We start from the raw sequence: 16,461 nt of genomic DNA on the forward strand, positions 1-16,461 counted from the left end.
TGGAAAGACTGCTTTACCTCTTCTACCATATTTGCCACCCACATTAGCTTTCCTGCAGTATGTTCAGTAGAGTCCTTCGCCTCACCCTCACATTTCCAAAGTGTCAGCAGGAAAAAGAGACAGGCCATTATTTTCAGCCTAATATAAGTTTTATCCTATTCTGTTAGTTTAAAAGAGTTAAAAAGTATTTATTTATTTATTACATTTTTATTTCCGTCAAAGAAAGTGGGTGCGTAAAATTGTGCCAATTTGTGTGTTATTCATTGTTTCAATGTTTACTTGCTATCTGGGAGACGTACAGATGTGTGTCTGTTTTACTTAAGACACATCCTCCCGCAAAATTTTGCAAGATTCTGGGGTATCGCTATGCTTTTTCTTTACTTTTAGTGAGTGAAATACTTTGGGAAACGCCTGAGCTGTGTGCAGATGAAGTAATCCCACCCGCCCTGTCTCCTCGTCCCAGCAGATGAAGCCGCTCCAAGCCACAAGCCTGCCTAGTTGGCGTGAAACTGAACAAATCACACATGACGTGAAACAGCTGGCTCGAGAGCCAAAGATAATTCCAATAAAAACCGAGTATAAGTGTTTTGATACACTTTCACTCCCTTTTCACGAAAGTTGGGGTCGCGCTCTTGCACATTCCCAATTCTCCGCTCTCTCTCTTCCAGGTACACGCCCTCTGACTTGTGAAGGGGGAAAAGTTTTAAGGACAGAAAAAAAAAACCTAAATCACGGAAGAGATTCTGCAGTCCTACTAGTTTGGCAAGTTCTCTGGGCGCAAAGCAGCGTAGAAAGGTGGAGAAGAGGGCAGAAACTCAAATTTGCGCACATTTGTATACTTCTCTTGTCCCGCAGGCTGTAAACGGTGAGTTAAAAGGGTACTTTTTGGCTTATTTTAGTGATCTCCTCCGTGTATGCAGCTTATTTGCTCATCGGGTTTTTTTTGCCACGTTTCGATAAACTCTCGCAAGAGCCATCCCATGAAATTTGGCCGCTGTCTGACTGCGGGACGGTTTCAATGACTCGACTCTACCGAAGTTTTGAGTTCACGTTGCACTTCCATAAAAAAAAAAGTAAATCATTATAGTTAGTGGCTGTTTTGCTTTCATGTGCGTTTACATTTTAGCTTTTACAAACTGTGTGGGGTTGAAGCATGAGCTCCTTTTCTTGGAAAATATATTTGATATGATTAAGGCAGATGCCGACCATTTTGCCAAATGCCAAATGGTACAAAAAATTAAAGTAACTCTGAGTGACAGTATTGGGCTTTAACGTGACACATCAACCAGGCATCCGGGTCGCGCGTAAAAATGCATTTTTGAGCGATTTTTGGTGCCGGTTTTTACACCTTTGCGCACAATATGCTTTTAATCGAGAGGCCCGTGAAGGCGGCAGTTTGTCTTGCTGAGTGGAGTTTTGTATAGCTGTGTCTGTCACTTGTGACAATTTTATTTGTTTTGGCTTAAACATTTAAAACTAGTCTACTTGTGGTATTTGGGTTGAGTCCTGGAAAAAAGCGTCATGCTTGTGGACGATGTGGATTCAACATTGTCTGAGTTTTCTGTATTTGCAAACTTGGAAGAAAGACAATGACTGCGCGCTGTATTTTACAGCCACAACCTAACTTGTTCCTCTCTCAATATTTAATGCCACACTAGCGGTAGTATTGTCATTACTCTGCGCACCTACCGTATCACATTCGCCCGTTTGGAAACGCAATACTCAATCCTCTCTGGGCTCTGGAGGGAAATGGGAAACCTCTGGTTGTAGGCCTGCATATTTAATTATTTGCGCAGTAGTTTTGGGGCCTTTAAGGCAAATAGCGGGGATTAATGTGCCTTCTCTCCCGAGTCCAACAAGGTGAAGCTCTGACGTGGGATATTTGTTTAAAATCGTGCGCGCTTTTAGAAGCTATTCAAGCAATACTGACTTACGGCAGGTCGTAGGTGAACAATGAATGTGAGAAATGAAAGAAATGTCAGGCTGTAAATAGAAGAAATGTATTTTGAGTAGGACGCAGTTAAGGCTCTTGTGCATTCAGGCTGTGGAGGGTGTGTCACCAGCGGAGGAAGAAGTCCCCTAAAGTTCCTAAAAGGCCCGAGTTTGTTTGTTTTAGCATAACAAGAAATTAACAGTCGATTTCTTCATCCATAGCTGGGCAGTTTAAAACTGGTGAAACTAACTTTCCTTGAAAATACTTACGCACACACACACACACGCTTGTTTGTAACTTTATTAGGCCACTATTGTTCAGTGACAGCTGTTTTGACGATCAGAGATGTGCTCACTCGCCTGCATGCAAACGTGTGGTTATATTGTGCGCTCTGTTGTGGCACAACAAGGTCAGACAGATACAGAGCAGTAGGTCAGCTGCAAGTGTTAGATTTAAAACACTCTATGGTGTCAAAGCCTGCTGCTAATTAACATATGCTGAAACTAACACTAGCACCATAAACTTCAGGTGGGTGTTGTAAAGTGCACAGACTTTAGTAACTAATGATGTTAATTTTCTGCATGACAGCTTCCTTGTTGAAACAAAGAACAGTTTGTTTCTGTTTTGTACTTTGCGCTGCTACATTTGAATTCTGAAGTTGACATGCAATATGTTTGCCTTAAACATATCTTCTCTCTGCGTTGGGGCAGACTAACTCGGAACTGGCCTGTAAATTCCTGTCTTAAGTGATTTCAACAGGCAGCGATGAATGGAATTTCTGCGAACATGTGTCACCTATTGGCATGTTAAACTTGGGGAAATGCCTGTAGACTATATGAACGAGTTTGTAAAGATCTAAGGTCCTGATAGTCTCTCTGTCAGACTCCAAACATCTGCAAAGGTTTTAATGTATAGGAATTGGCTGCTGATGTGTAATGAAAGAGTGATAATCCACAGCAGGCCTAATTGTCCCATTTGGTAGCGTGAAAGGGGATAACAGAGTGAAAACAAGAAAGAGACAGTAGCAGGTAAGAGAGAGGCAAGTACAGCTGGCAAGGTAGCAAAAGCAAGACAGAATGAGGGAGAGGGGGAGCGGGAGAGAAGCGCAAACAGGGACTAGGTAATCCCTTAGGTAATCTGAAGCCCAGTCCCCTCGGTAGCTTCAGTAGATCAGATGACCTATCAAAGATCAGAACTTCCATTGTGTGTTACAGCTTGTCTCTCAATCAGACTCCCTCTCACCCTCTCCACTTATCTCACGTCACCATCCCTCCCTTATTGGAACTCAAGGCTCAACACCTGAAACAAAAGGACGCGCATGGAAATGAGGAGATCCTCTGTTTCATTTTCCACTGCATGTGCCTGTTACTGCAACACACTTGAACCACACTGTCTCCATGCAACTTCCCTCAAACAGCACGCAACAGTGATTATAACCATCTAAGTATCTATCTATCTATGATCATTGTTTTTATCTCTCCCTTTTTTAGAGAGAGAGAAGTCATGGAGAGTGCCATTCAGACCATGGTGAAGGTCTTCCTGAAGTCGTCCAAAGGAAGGGAGAGTCTAGGGAAGAAAGAATTCCAAAACCTTGTCTCATCCCAGCTGGGAAACATCCTCACGGTTAGGAAATCTTTGTTGAAATCTCAGAATTGTTGCTTATATTTGGATTATGTAATCATCTTCCACAAAAGCAGACAATGGTGTTGTGTTAGCCCTGGCCAGCCTTAACCTGTCCAGATTTTTGAAATGTTAACTGTGAACAAATGTTGCTGTAATATACAGCCAGTACATGGGAAAAGTGATCCGGTATGATGAAATGACACGGATCAACATTATAATGTAAACGGAGCTACTGATAGAGGGCCATTTACTAATCATGTACGGTGATATGACCAGTAAGAGGTGAGGTAGAGTTACTAATCATCATGATTGTATGTGCCTACTATTCAGGACACAGACAGCAAAGAAGCGATAGACAACATGGGTAAGGGGCTGGATAGCGACCAAGATGGCAAGGTTGGCTTTGAGGAGTTCATGAAGCTAGTCGGCTATGTGGCCTGCTCGCTGAGTGAGCAACGTTCGCTCGCCAAAGAGGAACCTGCACAGAATTCTGCATCTGCACAAGTGGCACAAAGCGTCCCCAACAAGGACGCTCAGAAGCCCAACGCGAACGAGGAAGCGAAGCCCGAGGCGAACGAAGAGGCAAAGCCAGCAGCAAGTGCTGAAGTGAAGGTAGAAGCAAATGCAGACGCAAAGGCAGAAGTAAAGGTAGAAGCAAAGGCAGAGGGGCAGACGCAGCCGGAGGCAGCAAAGGAAGCAGCTGTGTCTGCCACAGCTGCAAAAGCAGGAGAAGTGGCTGTAAAAGCGGAGGAAAACGTGGAGGAAACGGTAAAGGTGGGGGAAACTGCAGACAAGCTCCCCGCTGCTGTGAAGGAAGATGTGGAAAAGAAGACAGAGGAGGCGACCTCATAGGGGACAATTCATCCTTCACAACAAAAAAAGAAAAGAAATCACACTACACACATTCAAAACACTACACAAAGCACAGCCTTATCAATGTTAAAACAAATCGAAAAGCCACTAATGATTTTTTTTTTTATGTTTCAAACACAGAACTTTGAAATAAAGCAATATTGGGAAAAGTTAAAACACTACAAGACCAGCTCTAAAAAAATAACAAGATATTCCTTTTTATAAGATAATAACTGTCAGTTTATTGCTTTGTACTACTAGTTACCACTATGTTCTTATGTACAGCATGTGCATCCCACTATATAGCACATTTACCTCATTATGATAATATACTATGATAGCATGCAGACGTACGCTATCCCGTGCATGCCGTGTCCCTGTGAAAACCTTGCTGCACACGTGACCAACGCACCACTGCCAACAAGACCTTTAGCTTAAACCCAAACCTGTGCTTCCTGCACAGTTGTGCCATGCAGTCCTTTGGGTCCTTGATAAAACAGAAGTAAATTACATCTTAAAGGAATAGTTTGACATTTTAGGAAATATGCTTTTGAGATTAATAGCCAAAAATTCCTATACATTAGATAGCTTTGATTTGGCTAAAAATAACAACACGAAACATCTGCCAGCATCCCTAAAGATAAGAAATAACATTTTACAACAACTTTTTTGTTTAATAAGTTGTTCGCACCTTTTTAGAACAAAATACATTGATCATATCTGTTATTTAGTGCTAAAAGAGGGTAGCTGTTTTCCTCTTTAACTATAATTGATTTTCCATACAGACCCTAGGGTGCTTTTTTCCCTCTCTTCCAACTCTTTAAAGTGTATTTCTGAATGTGTCAAAGTGTTCCTGCATTAGGTGCATGAAAATCTGACAGTACATTTTTACTAACATTCTCGTGCTATATTTCTGATTGAGCATGACAATAAACAGAAGTGTTTTGCTGATGCTTTGCATTACTTCAGCTTGTCTTAACTGTGGTATTGGCCTCCTTTAAACCTCCTTCTTCTTTCTCTTTCAAGTCTGCTTCACGGGCTCACTGTGCTGCAAAAGTTAACTTCATCTGGTGTCTGCAGCGTATTCTCGTCACTTTTAGTCTGCCATAAATTAGGAACTGGAAGATCAGGTGTGACCTTTGGCTAAATAATTAAGGTTCAGGGTTGGAATCCACACCAAAGGGCCATTAAGTGGCCAAAGGGGAGCCCAGATGAGCCTCATATGAGTGGGCTGGTCACTAGAGGGGCAGGTCAGAAAAGACGCTCTTGTAACCTAAGTTGAAGAGAAGAACATGATAACTAAAAGCCAAGAAGTCAAGCAGCCTTAACAGGTGTCACTTTTTAAAAATTAGTGCCTGTATTATGTGTATTTGAGACAGCAAGTCCTGCCTATTTAACCCTTAGGTGTTGGGCGGTTCATTATCAGGAGTGATCACTGGCAGCACAGGACAGAGGAGGAGTGACTTGACCTCTGTTTTGGAGGCTTTCCTTATAGTTGTTCATCGTCGTGGGTGGGGTTTTTTTTTTTGTTTCTTTGTTTTGTTTTGTTTTGGGGTTGTTGTTTTTTTGCTGGTTTAGGCACCGTTTGTTCATCCCTGTGTGTTTGTCTGTCAGTCACACTCTCATTCTGTTTAAAGACCCCGTTTGACCTGCAACTGGATCCTTGGGCATTAGGCATTGGGAAACTACTGGATTAGGCATTTGATGGGTAACACACCCTGGGACACAAACAATTACATGAAAGTAATCCCGGGCTCCAGTGAACCTGCCTATCAGACGAGGTGGTAGTGTCAAAGGTATCATTGTCAGAGGTTGTGCCTTTTTTTTTTTAAGCAAAAAAAAAAAAGAAGAAGAAAAAAAGAATACTGAGCCATCAATGTGTGAGCTTCTGCAAAAGGCTAATAATGAGATGTTGCATGCTTTTGGAAACATATTACCATTTTATTACCATTATTGTGGCCATTATTTAAGTTCTACATGGCCTCTTTATAATTAACTATTAAGCCTATACATAACTCTTATCTGGACCACTATGGAGATAAACTTGAAAGTGTACTTCTTTGTCACATTATATGCAATTTGTTAATTACAATTTAATGATTTGCAAATTGTTTCATCATCAATAATGCACCCATGAAAACAAAAAGGTTTGTGTTGCAGGCCTGCTGTGTTGCAGGTCTGTGAGACCAGCTGCAAAGTGCTTCAGGCACACACATTTTGGGCAGCGGACCAAATGTGTACCTTATGTACTGTTAGAGCACCTGGCACCGCAAACCGCTCAACAGCAACACGGGCAAGATGAATAAGCCTTGAGTCATGTGACCGCCATGGCTCACTGCGACACTCCCATTGTAAATAACCTCATTTACACACTCTGCTCAGACTTTATACTCACAGTATGCTACGTTTCCCGCCGCAGTTATTATTAACACACTTACTGAACAATCGGGGCTTTTTACACTACGTTATGATTTCTTTTAATAAAATACGTATAATTTTTATACTGCAAATACATTCTGGTACTTCCTATGACTAATAGAACCATGATCTCTTAAATTGCTGTAGTCAGCTTCCTGTTTAACTTGCACTAACAGCAGATGCCGTGTTTTTGAAGTGAGCATACCTGGGTTGCACATCATCTAACAAAGGTAATATTTGAATCTCTGCGATGATGACCTATGAGAGCTGCAGCCTCTTTCAGAGAGCTTAAACTGTTTGCAATGGCAGTGTTATTATTCTGTCCCTTAGTGCAAACCCCACCCAGCTTTAACTCATGTAGATTAAAAACATGCTGGAACTGAGCACAGCAGATTTGCAGTGGGGATTGTTTGCCGTCGTGTTTTCATTGCGACACAATGAATCTCTTTCATTCTGAGATACAGAAGATGAAGATAATAGCATGCGTTAAGAATCTCCAAAGTGATACACGTACGAGTGTACGAACGTGTGAGTCATAATGTTTGTGATTACGGGGCCGTTCCCAGGGAACTGTGCAGGCTTTTATCACTGTGCATTAATGCAGTCCTGCCAAGTACAGCAGTTGGACTTATTCAGGTCCACTGACCTGTACAGTAAACTTTATTATGCTGATTTTTTAACTTCATATGTAACGCTGTATCGTTTTGGATAATTTTATGTAAAGTGTAATGGCTAACATTGAATAAACTGTGACAATAACAAGTTTTTGTAGATTGTTCAATTAAAAATCCTGGTGTTGGTGTTAAGGTTTTTACAAATCAGGATGTAAAATACCTGAAAGTCAGTGACGTAGAAGCTCATCTGACTGATGATGCACCACAACTTACAGGTTAACATAATCTGTGAAGTAAAGAAAGTAAATACATCACTGCATGGGTGTTTTGCACAAGTGTGGCCATGAGATTGAGCACAATTTGGATGAAGATCCATAAAGTACAAGAAGCTGAAATTCTGTTGAATAGTTAAAGGGTAACATGAGCTAAAAATCTATCTATCCATTTTCTGTCATTTAATGGTAGTGGTCAGTAAAAGTATTCTGATACAACCTCAGATGAAAAGCAGCACATGACAGATTACACAGTTTCATCATTTATTCAAAAGAAATTAAGCCAAAATGCAGAATCAGTGAGAAAAACTAAATACACCCTTACTGCTTCCAAAGAAATTAAGAAGGAAAGTGTTGGCAGAGTGCCATGAAGGAAAGACATGAGCAATGATCTTAAAGAAGCATTTGTTGCTGCCCTTCAATCTCAGAAGGCGGTACTTTGCCATTTCCAAACAGGTTTTTGTCCATCATTCTACTGTGAGAAAGATAGGTGGAAAGACAGTTGTCAATTGTTCCAGGAATGGGCAGCCCAGCAAATTCACCCAAAGGACAGACCATGCAACGCTTAGAGACTCTGCAAAACACCCAAGAGCTGCACTGGAGACTCTACAGGTTTCAGTTAGCATGTTAAATGTTAGAAATTAGAAAAGACTAAAAAAAAGCGTGGTGTTTTGGAAGAGGTTCCAAGAAAAAACTTTTAAAATGAACATTGCAGCAGAGCTTAGATTTGCAAAATTGCATCTGAACAAATCCCAAGGCTTCCGAAACAGCCTTGGACAGACGAGACCAAAATGGAGATGTTTAGCCATGAAGCACACCTCATATCAACTCTCCTGCACGGTGGTGGAGGGGTGATGATTTAAGCTTGTTTGGCAGGTGCAGGACCTGGGCAACTTGCAGTCATTAATTTCACCATGAACATGAACACTAGAGTGAAATGTGAGGCCATCTGTCTGACGGCAAAAGCTTAACCCAAACTGGGTCATTCAACAAGCACAGCAGCAAATCTACAACAGAATGGCTGAAAAGAAAAGAATGAAGATTCTGCAATGGACAGATCAAAGTCCCAACCTCAAACTGATTGAAATGTTGTGGCAGGACCTTAAAAGAGCCGTGTGTAAATGAGTGCTGGCAAACCTCAATGAACTGAAGCAACGCTGACAAGAAGAAAAATTCCTCTGATAAAGTTATAAAGAAAACGAGTGCTTCAAGTTATTGCTGCTAAAGGCAGGTTATATAAGCTAATGAATCATAGGGTGTACTTAATTTTTTACACACTGCCTCTGCATTTTGATTTAGTCTTAAATATATTACAGTGTAATATATCACACGCTGTTCATCTGAGGCTGTTTTTACATAAATTCCCTTTCATGACTGTATGCATATGTGATGAAGAAAGGAGGGGAGCTGAACACCTGCGCAGAGAGAGATAGATGTAAAGGAAACTGAAGTAGTATACGTAAGTGGGTGAAGGAGTTGGGGGTTGGGTGGGGGGGGGGGTTTAAGGAGGAGGAGGGAGAGGTACAGGTGATATTTAAGCCACTGGCAAACTCTCTCCCCATCCATCTCCGCCTTGGCTCTGTCCCCTGCACCTCTTCAAAGACAAAGGAGGCCCTCCATCAGTACTCAGGTAAGACGGATAGCTTGGATTTTGGACTTTCTCCTCTGTATCCGATGAAAGTTTCTTTGTAAAGTGTTTTAGCAGCTGCACAGCCGAAGTAAATACTCAAATGCCGTTAGTGCAGAACGGATAGTGGGCACTCAGCAGCAGACTTGGAAAACAAACTGCGTGAGTCAGTTGGTGATTTTTTTTGTCTGGACAAAGCACTGCTGGCTTTCCACTGATGTGCAAGCTTTGAGAGGAGCATGACAGGAAATTTGCACATCAGTGAAATATGGAAACAAGCGAAGCCAGTAGGGATTTGTGGCAGAGCAGCAGAGCACTGGTAGGAAAGATAATATACTGAACATACTGGACATACCAAATCTTTTAGTCTCAGCATGTCTTGTTCCATTAAGCTGATTATCTTCTTTTTTTTAAACTCAAGATATTTAACGCCATGCATCACTCGATACGGATATTGCTTCATCGTTAAGATAACTTCATACATATGCATTATTACTATACTCACTGTGTCACTGATAGCATTTCCATCTCCATGGCTTCCTTTTGTATTGTGCCAGTCAGTGAGACAGTGACCCCTATAGATTTTCCAGTGAGTCAGCTTTGGTGTCCACTGGCCTCATCTTTTGTCTGTGCTGCCTGCAGCTCTGACCTCTCTGGTACAATGCTCTGCAGCATGACGAGAGGCAATAACCGGTGACTGACATTAACATCCCTGTCTCCTTATGTCAGAGATGATAATTAATAAATCATGCACAGGGGAGCATGGCAGACTGATTGTGCCCTTTGGTGTTACGTGTGGTAAGGATTAGCATCAGCACAGCTCTGCACACTGTTTTCCAGTTAATAGGTCCCTGAACTTTAAACTTTGGGCCAAAAGCTGAATGCATCTTGGCAAGAGTGGAATTGAAGTCCCTCATCTGTATGCACTAGTTAGTATATATGCTGGCAACTCAGGTTACTTGCCCCCTTAGTTTCTAAATGTCGTTACCAGGCAAGTGTTATGTTTCACTTGTGGTTTCCATTTGAATGATAAGACTTGTTACAGGATCAGCAAATAGAGAGATGTGGTTTACATCGAAACCATTCATTGCTGATGCAGTGGAGTTAATTGGTACATGCATTACCAATTCAGCTTACAACACCGATAACCCAAGGATCAAAGAACAATGAAGCGTGTGCTTTTTTTGTTGTTGTTGTTGTTGTTTTTGGGGTTTGTGTTTTTGGAAAACCCTTCACACTCATGCTTCATTGACAGTGACTTATCTGTGTCTGTGTGTGCACAGTCTCTCCACGAGTCCAGCACAAGAAGCTCCACGATGCCGGACACAATGTGTGTAAGATTGTTCAAAAAAAAAGCTTTCCCAAAGCTGTCCTGCATCTTTTCATCCACATCTCTGAAACGTAAAACCTACTAAGGTTGCACACACACACATACAGTGACCTTAGTAGACTCTGCAATGCATGCAGAGCATTATTAAACCCAATGCTTAGAAATAGGGAAAAACCTCTCTGCTTTGCTTTGCTTCCTTCTATCTATCCATCCATCAACTATCACTCTTATGGAGGTGGCTTCACCCTTGACTGCTATGTGACCGCACATGCAGCTAGGGCTGGAGCGGGCATTATGTGGCAGAGTCTGACCTCTTTACTTGAATCCCCCTTCCAGCATGTCCAAGGAGCCCAGTTCCAACCTGGAGAGTGCCATGCAGATGCTCATAAAGACCTTCCACAAGTATTCGGGGAAGGAAGGCGACAAGTACACTCTGAGCCGGGGCGAACTGAAGGAGCTGCTACTAGAGGAGCTGGGGAGTTATTTAGGGGTAATTATGTGGTTTGCACACTAACACACTAATACAGTTTACAAATATGCATGATGCAAGTAAAGATATTGGCTCATCTCCTCAGACGCACAAGAACAAACAAGCCTGTGCAGTTATATATGCCCACAGATGCACGTGCATGACACCTAACACATTCTTAAGCCTGTCTCTCTCTCTGTTCCACACTGACAGAGCTCCAAAGATAATGAAGCAGTTGAGAAGGTGATGAACGACTTGGACGCCAACAACGACGGGGAGGTGGACTTCACCGAGTTCATCATTCTGATGGGCGCCCTCACAGTCGCCTGCAACGACTTCTTCCTGGAGTTCAAAACAGACGACAAACCCAAAGACGGCGAGTCAGCGCAGAAGAAAGATTGAAACACTGCAAAAGAAGGAGGGCGGGGGGGGCGAGAAAAGTGAGATGGAGAGGGCGTAAAAGAACTGTAAATCAGCAGAGGAGATAGAGGACAGAAGTGCAATGGCTTCTCTTTTTTTTAAATCTTATGCAATATGTAAACACTACAGCTACACACGAGGGAAGAGGTCCAGCGCTTTAGTTTATGGTTTCACAGAACACAGAGCATTCAGGAGGAGTAGTGTTTTTCCTTCTGCAACTGTTTCTCATACCACAGCTTATCCGGAGCTAGTTGCACTGTTCTCAGAGCAGTGGCTAGTTTTATATACACGACAGGGTTAATTTCAGCTTCTTCTAACTCAGATTCAGCAGTCACTTAGGTTTAGTAAGGCACGGGAAAGACAGGAAGTTTGGGGATGTTTGAGAATGTCTTGCACGTGAATAACTTGACAACATATATTTAGTCACAGAATAAGTTACAGATTATACCAGATTGTACTCAGTCTTGAAAATATTTATGATTTGTCCCCTCTCTTTTGCTTTTGTAATCTTTTCAAAATATTAAACGTGGCATTTAACCAAATATTAAGCGTGGTGTTTGCAGTGTCACGTACTTGAAAATATAAGCGGACTCTTACAATGCAGAAGTACAAATCTATAATTTGTCACACACGTGTGGCAGCTGGAAGTCGAGTTGAATATCAGCAAACTGTGAGGCTGTGGTTGAGTGTAAGCACTGACATTTTGTGAGTACTGCTTGTCTGTGTGTGTGTGTTTATGCATGTCTGTGTGTATCTGTATATTGGGGATTCCCACAGAGTAAACTGCTCTGGCTCACACATCCTGCCAACAATATCCTGCAAGTCTTGTTCCACTAGATATAAGCTGACCCAGATGTTTGACTTGGAAGTGCAAAGAAAACTTCTTCAAAAGAGGAAGACAGAGGGAGGAGAGAAAGAAAAAGAGCGAGTGTGAGGCAAAATAATGAGTGCTTTTGTGCATATGCCTGTGTGTGTGTGTGTGTGTGTGTGTGTGTGTGTGTGTGTGTGTGTGTGTGTGTGTGTGTGTGTGTGTGTGTGTGTGTGTGTGTGTGTAAATGAAAAGAGGGACAGCAAAGCCAGAGAATGGATCCAATTTATGAAATACATCAGTCAAGTATGTAAGTTGGAAAGTGGTGGTATAATCGCAGAGGAATGCTCAAGCTGCTGTGACTGTGAGCACACTAACTGTCCCTCTCTCACGCACGCACACATAGATCAGTAAATCAACACGTCCTCTTCCACCTCATTGGCTTTTGTAGCTGCTCGTCACTTTTAAAATATGGCTGGAGAGGGAACACAAAGCAGATGAATTACATTAGATCCTCTCCTTTCAAACCACTGAGGGATTTCACTTGGAGGTGTAATTGTGCTTGGACACTGATGAGCTTAACTACCTGCTCTTCTTACCTTCAGCAATATTAAGAAACTGATTCCAGGTCAGCAGTGCGTCAGCGGGCGTGGCTTAAGCGATCCGCTTTCATTCCTCTGCCCTCTGTGTTTTCCAGAGGTGTCCTCTGGTTGGTCGGTTTGAATATTTGAGCTCGAGGTGCGCAGCCCGCAGACAGGTAATGATTTCAAAACAACGCGTGTAAATGTTAACCCTGTTTTGGCCCGAGGCAAAGCAAACGACCTTTTATGGCTGTTAACGGTCTTGTTTACTGCTTTTCTTGTTTCATTCCAGAGCAATGATTAGTTTCAACGACTTGCAGTGAGGAAAGTAAATAAGAGAAAAGTACAACACACACACGGATCTAGCAGTCAAGGGGGAAAAAAAAATATACAGATCATAACAGTGGACCTAATTCTGCAGAATAAAATTTGTAATTCTAGTAATATTTTCCCTCTATGCTGCACATTTCAAGGCTTGGCTTCCCAGCTGTCTAACTGTCTTAGACTAGAAACTGTTTTTAGTGAAGATCTTCACTGAATTCTTCCTTTTTTGCTTTGAGCAATTGGGTTATTCAGTGTCAGGGAAACTGCCTGTAAATGTTTATAGTCACTTCAAATAAAAAAACTCTAAAACTCCTTCAGCTAGGAAGGGTAGAAAGATAAAGATGTTGAGGGTGAGAGCAACAAGATGCAGGAAAGCCACAATTCACATGTGAAAAACAGGCAAAATCCTGAAATGGAATTTAGTTTGATTTGTTTGTCACCTGAATCTAGTGAAGCAAACTGGTTTGTCAGCTCTGCTTGCCTTTCTGTACAAGTCTGAGATACCAAGTCAAGTCAATCTGCAACACACATGGAGGGCACACGCCATATATTTTACTTGGGTAAAAGTGCCAAAGGTTTAGCTGCTTTGGTGTTAATAAAATTAACACCAAGTGTGCTGGAGTGGCAACAACGACACAACCTTCAAAACAGGCCGCTGACATTTTTTTCCATGCTCGTCTTTTCCGACTGTTTTTCACTTTTTTGCATTTGACTAGGGTCAGAGTCATGAAGTGAAAATCCAAGTCCCCCAACATGGAACATCAATAAGTGCTATTTCCAGAAGGTTTGCTGCATCTCCCACCAAAGTCTCAAGAGGAGGAAGGAGATTCCAGGAGATAGGCAGTTACACTAGGAGAGCTGGACAGGGTTGTAGAAGGTCCTTAATCCATCACCAAGACCGGTATCTGGTCCTTTCTGCAAAGAAGAACAGGATGAGCTACAAAATGACTTCCAACAGGCCACTGGTGTGAATGTCTCTGCTCAAACACTCAGAAACAGACTTTGCCTCAGGCCCGATGTCCTCTAGTGGAGCTGATCGGAATTTGCCATTGAATACCAGAATTGGTGCTTCAACCACTGGCACCCTGTACTTTTCACTGGTGAGAGCAGGTTCGCTATGAGCACATGTGACAGACAGGAAAGGGTCTGCCTATAAGATTGTTCAGCATGACCAGTTTGGTGGTAGGTCAGTGATGGTCTGGGGAGGCATATTCATGGAAAGACACACAGACCTGCCATTAGGTATCAGGATGAAACCCTTGAACACACCGTCAGATACTACACTGGTGCAGTGGGTCCTGGGTTCCTCCTGGTGTACAACAATGCCTCATGTGGGAGAGCATGCAGGCAGTTCTTAAAGGATAAAGGAATTGATACCATTAACTGCCCGCCACATTCACCTAACCTAAATCCACTAGAACAGCTCTGGGACGTTGTGTCTCGGTCCATTCAATTCCACCAGGTTGCACCTCAGACTGTCCAGGAACTTCCCCAGGAAACCATCTGTTCTGTCACTGGTAGCATGCATCATTGTCAGCCATTCATAAAAGCAATAAAATTTCAGCAAAATGTACTAGCCTGCATCATTTTTAATTTGATTTTCCTGGTGTCTTTGAATTCAGGCCTCTGTACGTTGATAATTATCATTTCCATCAAACGACAGGGCATCCTTTCACTCCTAACCCATTATTGAGTCCATGTCACTATAGATATCCAGCATTTTTTTCCTACTGGGATTTGTCTTTTTAAAGTTTTTCTTTAATTTTTTGAGCAGTGTACTACTAAAGTGTAAAAGTCTTAGGAGAAAAGCATGCATCACATAAAAAGTACTTTTCCTAACTCTGCAATTCTGTCTTATATGTATATTGAGAGCAGTCCTGGGTTTGTCCGGTGAATTGTAGGCTTGTAGCTGAGGTTTATCAGCTCTGAATCAGGGTGAGACAGACATGCTGCATGAGTTATGCTTCAGAGCAGTTACTTAATTCTCAGTCAAATGACCTTTTCAACCACACGGGGATGAACAACAGTGCGGAGACATCCTGCAAACAGTGTCTAAGAGCACGCCTGACCTCGTGAGGTGAGCTGATTTAAACTTAAAGACAACAGTCTCTGCATGGCAGGTGCATCCTGTGTGAGGAGAGGAGACGAGCATTACAAAGCCAGGCCATGTCACTGGCACAGAGCCTGAAGCATCTGATAAGGACCTGCAGGAACACTTCGGTTACCAACAGAGCAGGTCAAGCGACACCCAGATGTCAAGCCACCCTGTCCATCAGGCAGTGAATCCTGAAGCGATCATGTCAGGCTGTCATGCAAGCCTGAGAGGGGCTCAACGATTGCATGACAGCCCTGACGGCACTGATGTGAGAGCAAACTAAAATTAGTCATTCGAGTATACAGTAGCATAGGTGGCTCCAGGTCTATATCATTTGACGATTCATTCTTTTCCAGGTGTATCTCCCTCCCTCTTGGGTAGAATTTGAGAAGGCCTGCTTTCCTCCGCTTCATGAAATCCATCTTGATAGAAGACCGCAGGGAGACCTTATGGGTGCAGCACATTGCCAGAAAGAAGTCAGCAAGCAAGTGGATTACATTGATAAAGAGCAGGCTTTGTTAGTGAAAAGGGCATTACCTCAACTTCTGAAGTGCTTTTTGTTTCTTTTAATTGAACTTCAGGAATTTTTTATGCTTTTGCATGACCATTTAAATTACAATTCTTACTCATAAAAATTCTGAAATAATCTTTAAAAGTGTAATACAAACCACCAACTTGACCACGCACACACAAAGAGCACTTTAGAGTTAAAGCTAAGAAGATCAAGATGGAGACTGATGTGACTAAGTTGAGGTACAAAGTTTAAAAACACTGTACTAAATCTTATCAGAAAGATTAAAAAAATAATATTGCTCACAGGGATCATTTTTCTGCAGATTGACATCTTTTACTTTTGTTTCTTTCAGTATGTTTTGTTGATAAAGCCTCTATTTCTATACTCTTGCATTTATTTCAGAATTTGAAATATCGGTATTTTATTTAATTAAGTAATCTCTGTGTGGTTTTTGCGAACATTAAAAAAAAAAATTTGTAGCCAAGCAGGTTAAAAAAAAAGTGCTACGTAAGTCACCCGACACCTATGAACTGCTTAAACAGGTAACGGCAAACAAATATCCATGACGTGACAGCACGCAT

The 16,461-nt window shown here is 42.1% G+C and overlaps 2 protein-coding genes across 6 annotated transcripts; both read left to right on the forward strand.

The window, feature by feature from the left end:
- Positions 1 to 645: 645 nt before the first annotated feature.
- Positions 646 to 7,588, forward strand: s100u (S100 calcium binding protein U). The gene is made up of 3 exons (XM_004549073.3): positions 646 to 865; positions 3,424 to 3,556; positions 3,887 to 7,588. Exons 2-3 carry the CDS (start codon positions 3,437 to 3,439, stop codon positions 4,406 to 4,408), a joined length of 642 nt encoding a protein of 213 aa, XP_004549130.2. The 5' UTR covers positions 646 to 865; positions 3,424 to 3,436; the 3' UTR covers positions 4,409 to 7,588.
- A 1,657-nt stretch (positions 7,589 to 9,245) lies between these two features.
- s100s (S100 calcium binding protein S) lies at positions 9,246 to 12,094 on the forward strand. Of its 5 annotated transcripts, none has more exons than XM_076879461.1 (4): positions 9,246 to 9,342; positions 10,623 to 10,673; positions 11,006 to 11,159; positions 11,352 to 12,094. In XM_076879461.1, exons 3-4 carry the CDS (start codon positions 11,007 to 11,009, stop codon positions 11,538 to 11,540), a joined length of 342 nt encoding a protein of 113 aa, XP_076735576.1. In that variant the 5' UTR covers positions 9,246 to 9,342; positions 10,623 to 10,673; position 11,006; the 3' UTR covers positions 11,541 to 12,094. The 5 variants fall into 5 exon arrangements, with proteins under 5 accessions (XP_076735576.1, XP_004549132.1, XP_004549133.1 ...); XM_004549075.2 differs by having other exon boundaries at positions 10,623 to 10,669; XM_004549076.2 differs by lacking the exon at positions 10,623 to 10,673.
- Positions 12,095 to 16,461: the final 4,367 nt, after the last annotated feature.

This window comes from Maylandia zebra, linkage group LG22 (genome assembly GCF_041146795.1).
Source record: "Maylandia zebra isolate NMK-2024a linkage group LG22, Mzebra_GT3a, whole genome shotgun sequence".
Classification (NCBI taxonomy): domain Eukaryota; kingdom Metazoa; phylum Chordata; class Actinopteri; order Cichliformes; family Cichlidae; genus Maylandia; species Maylandia zebra.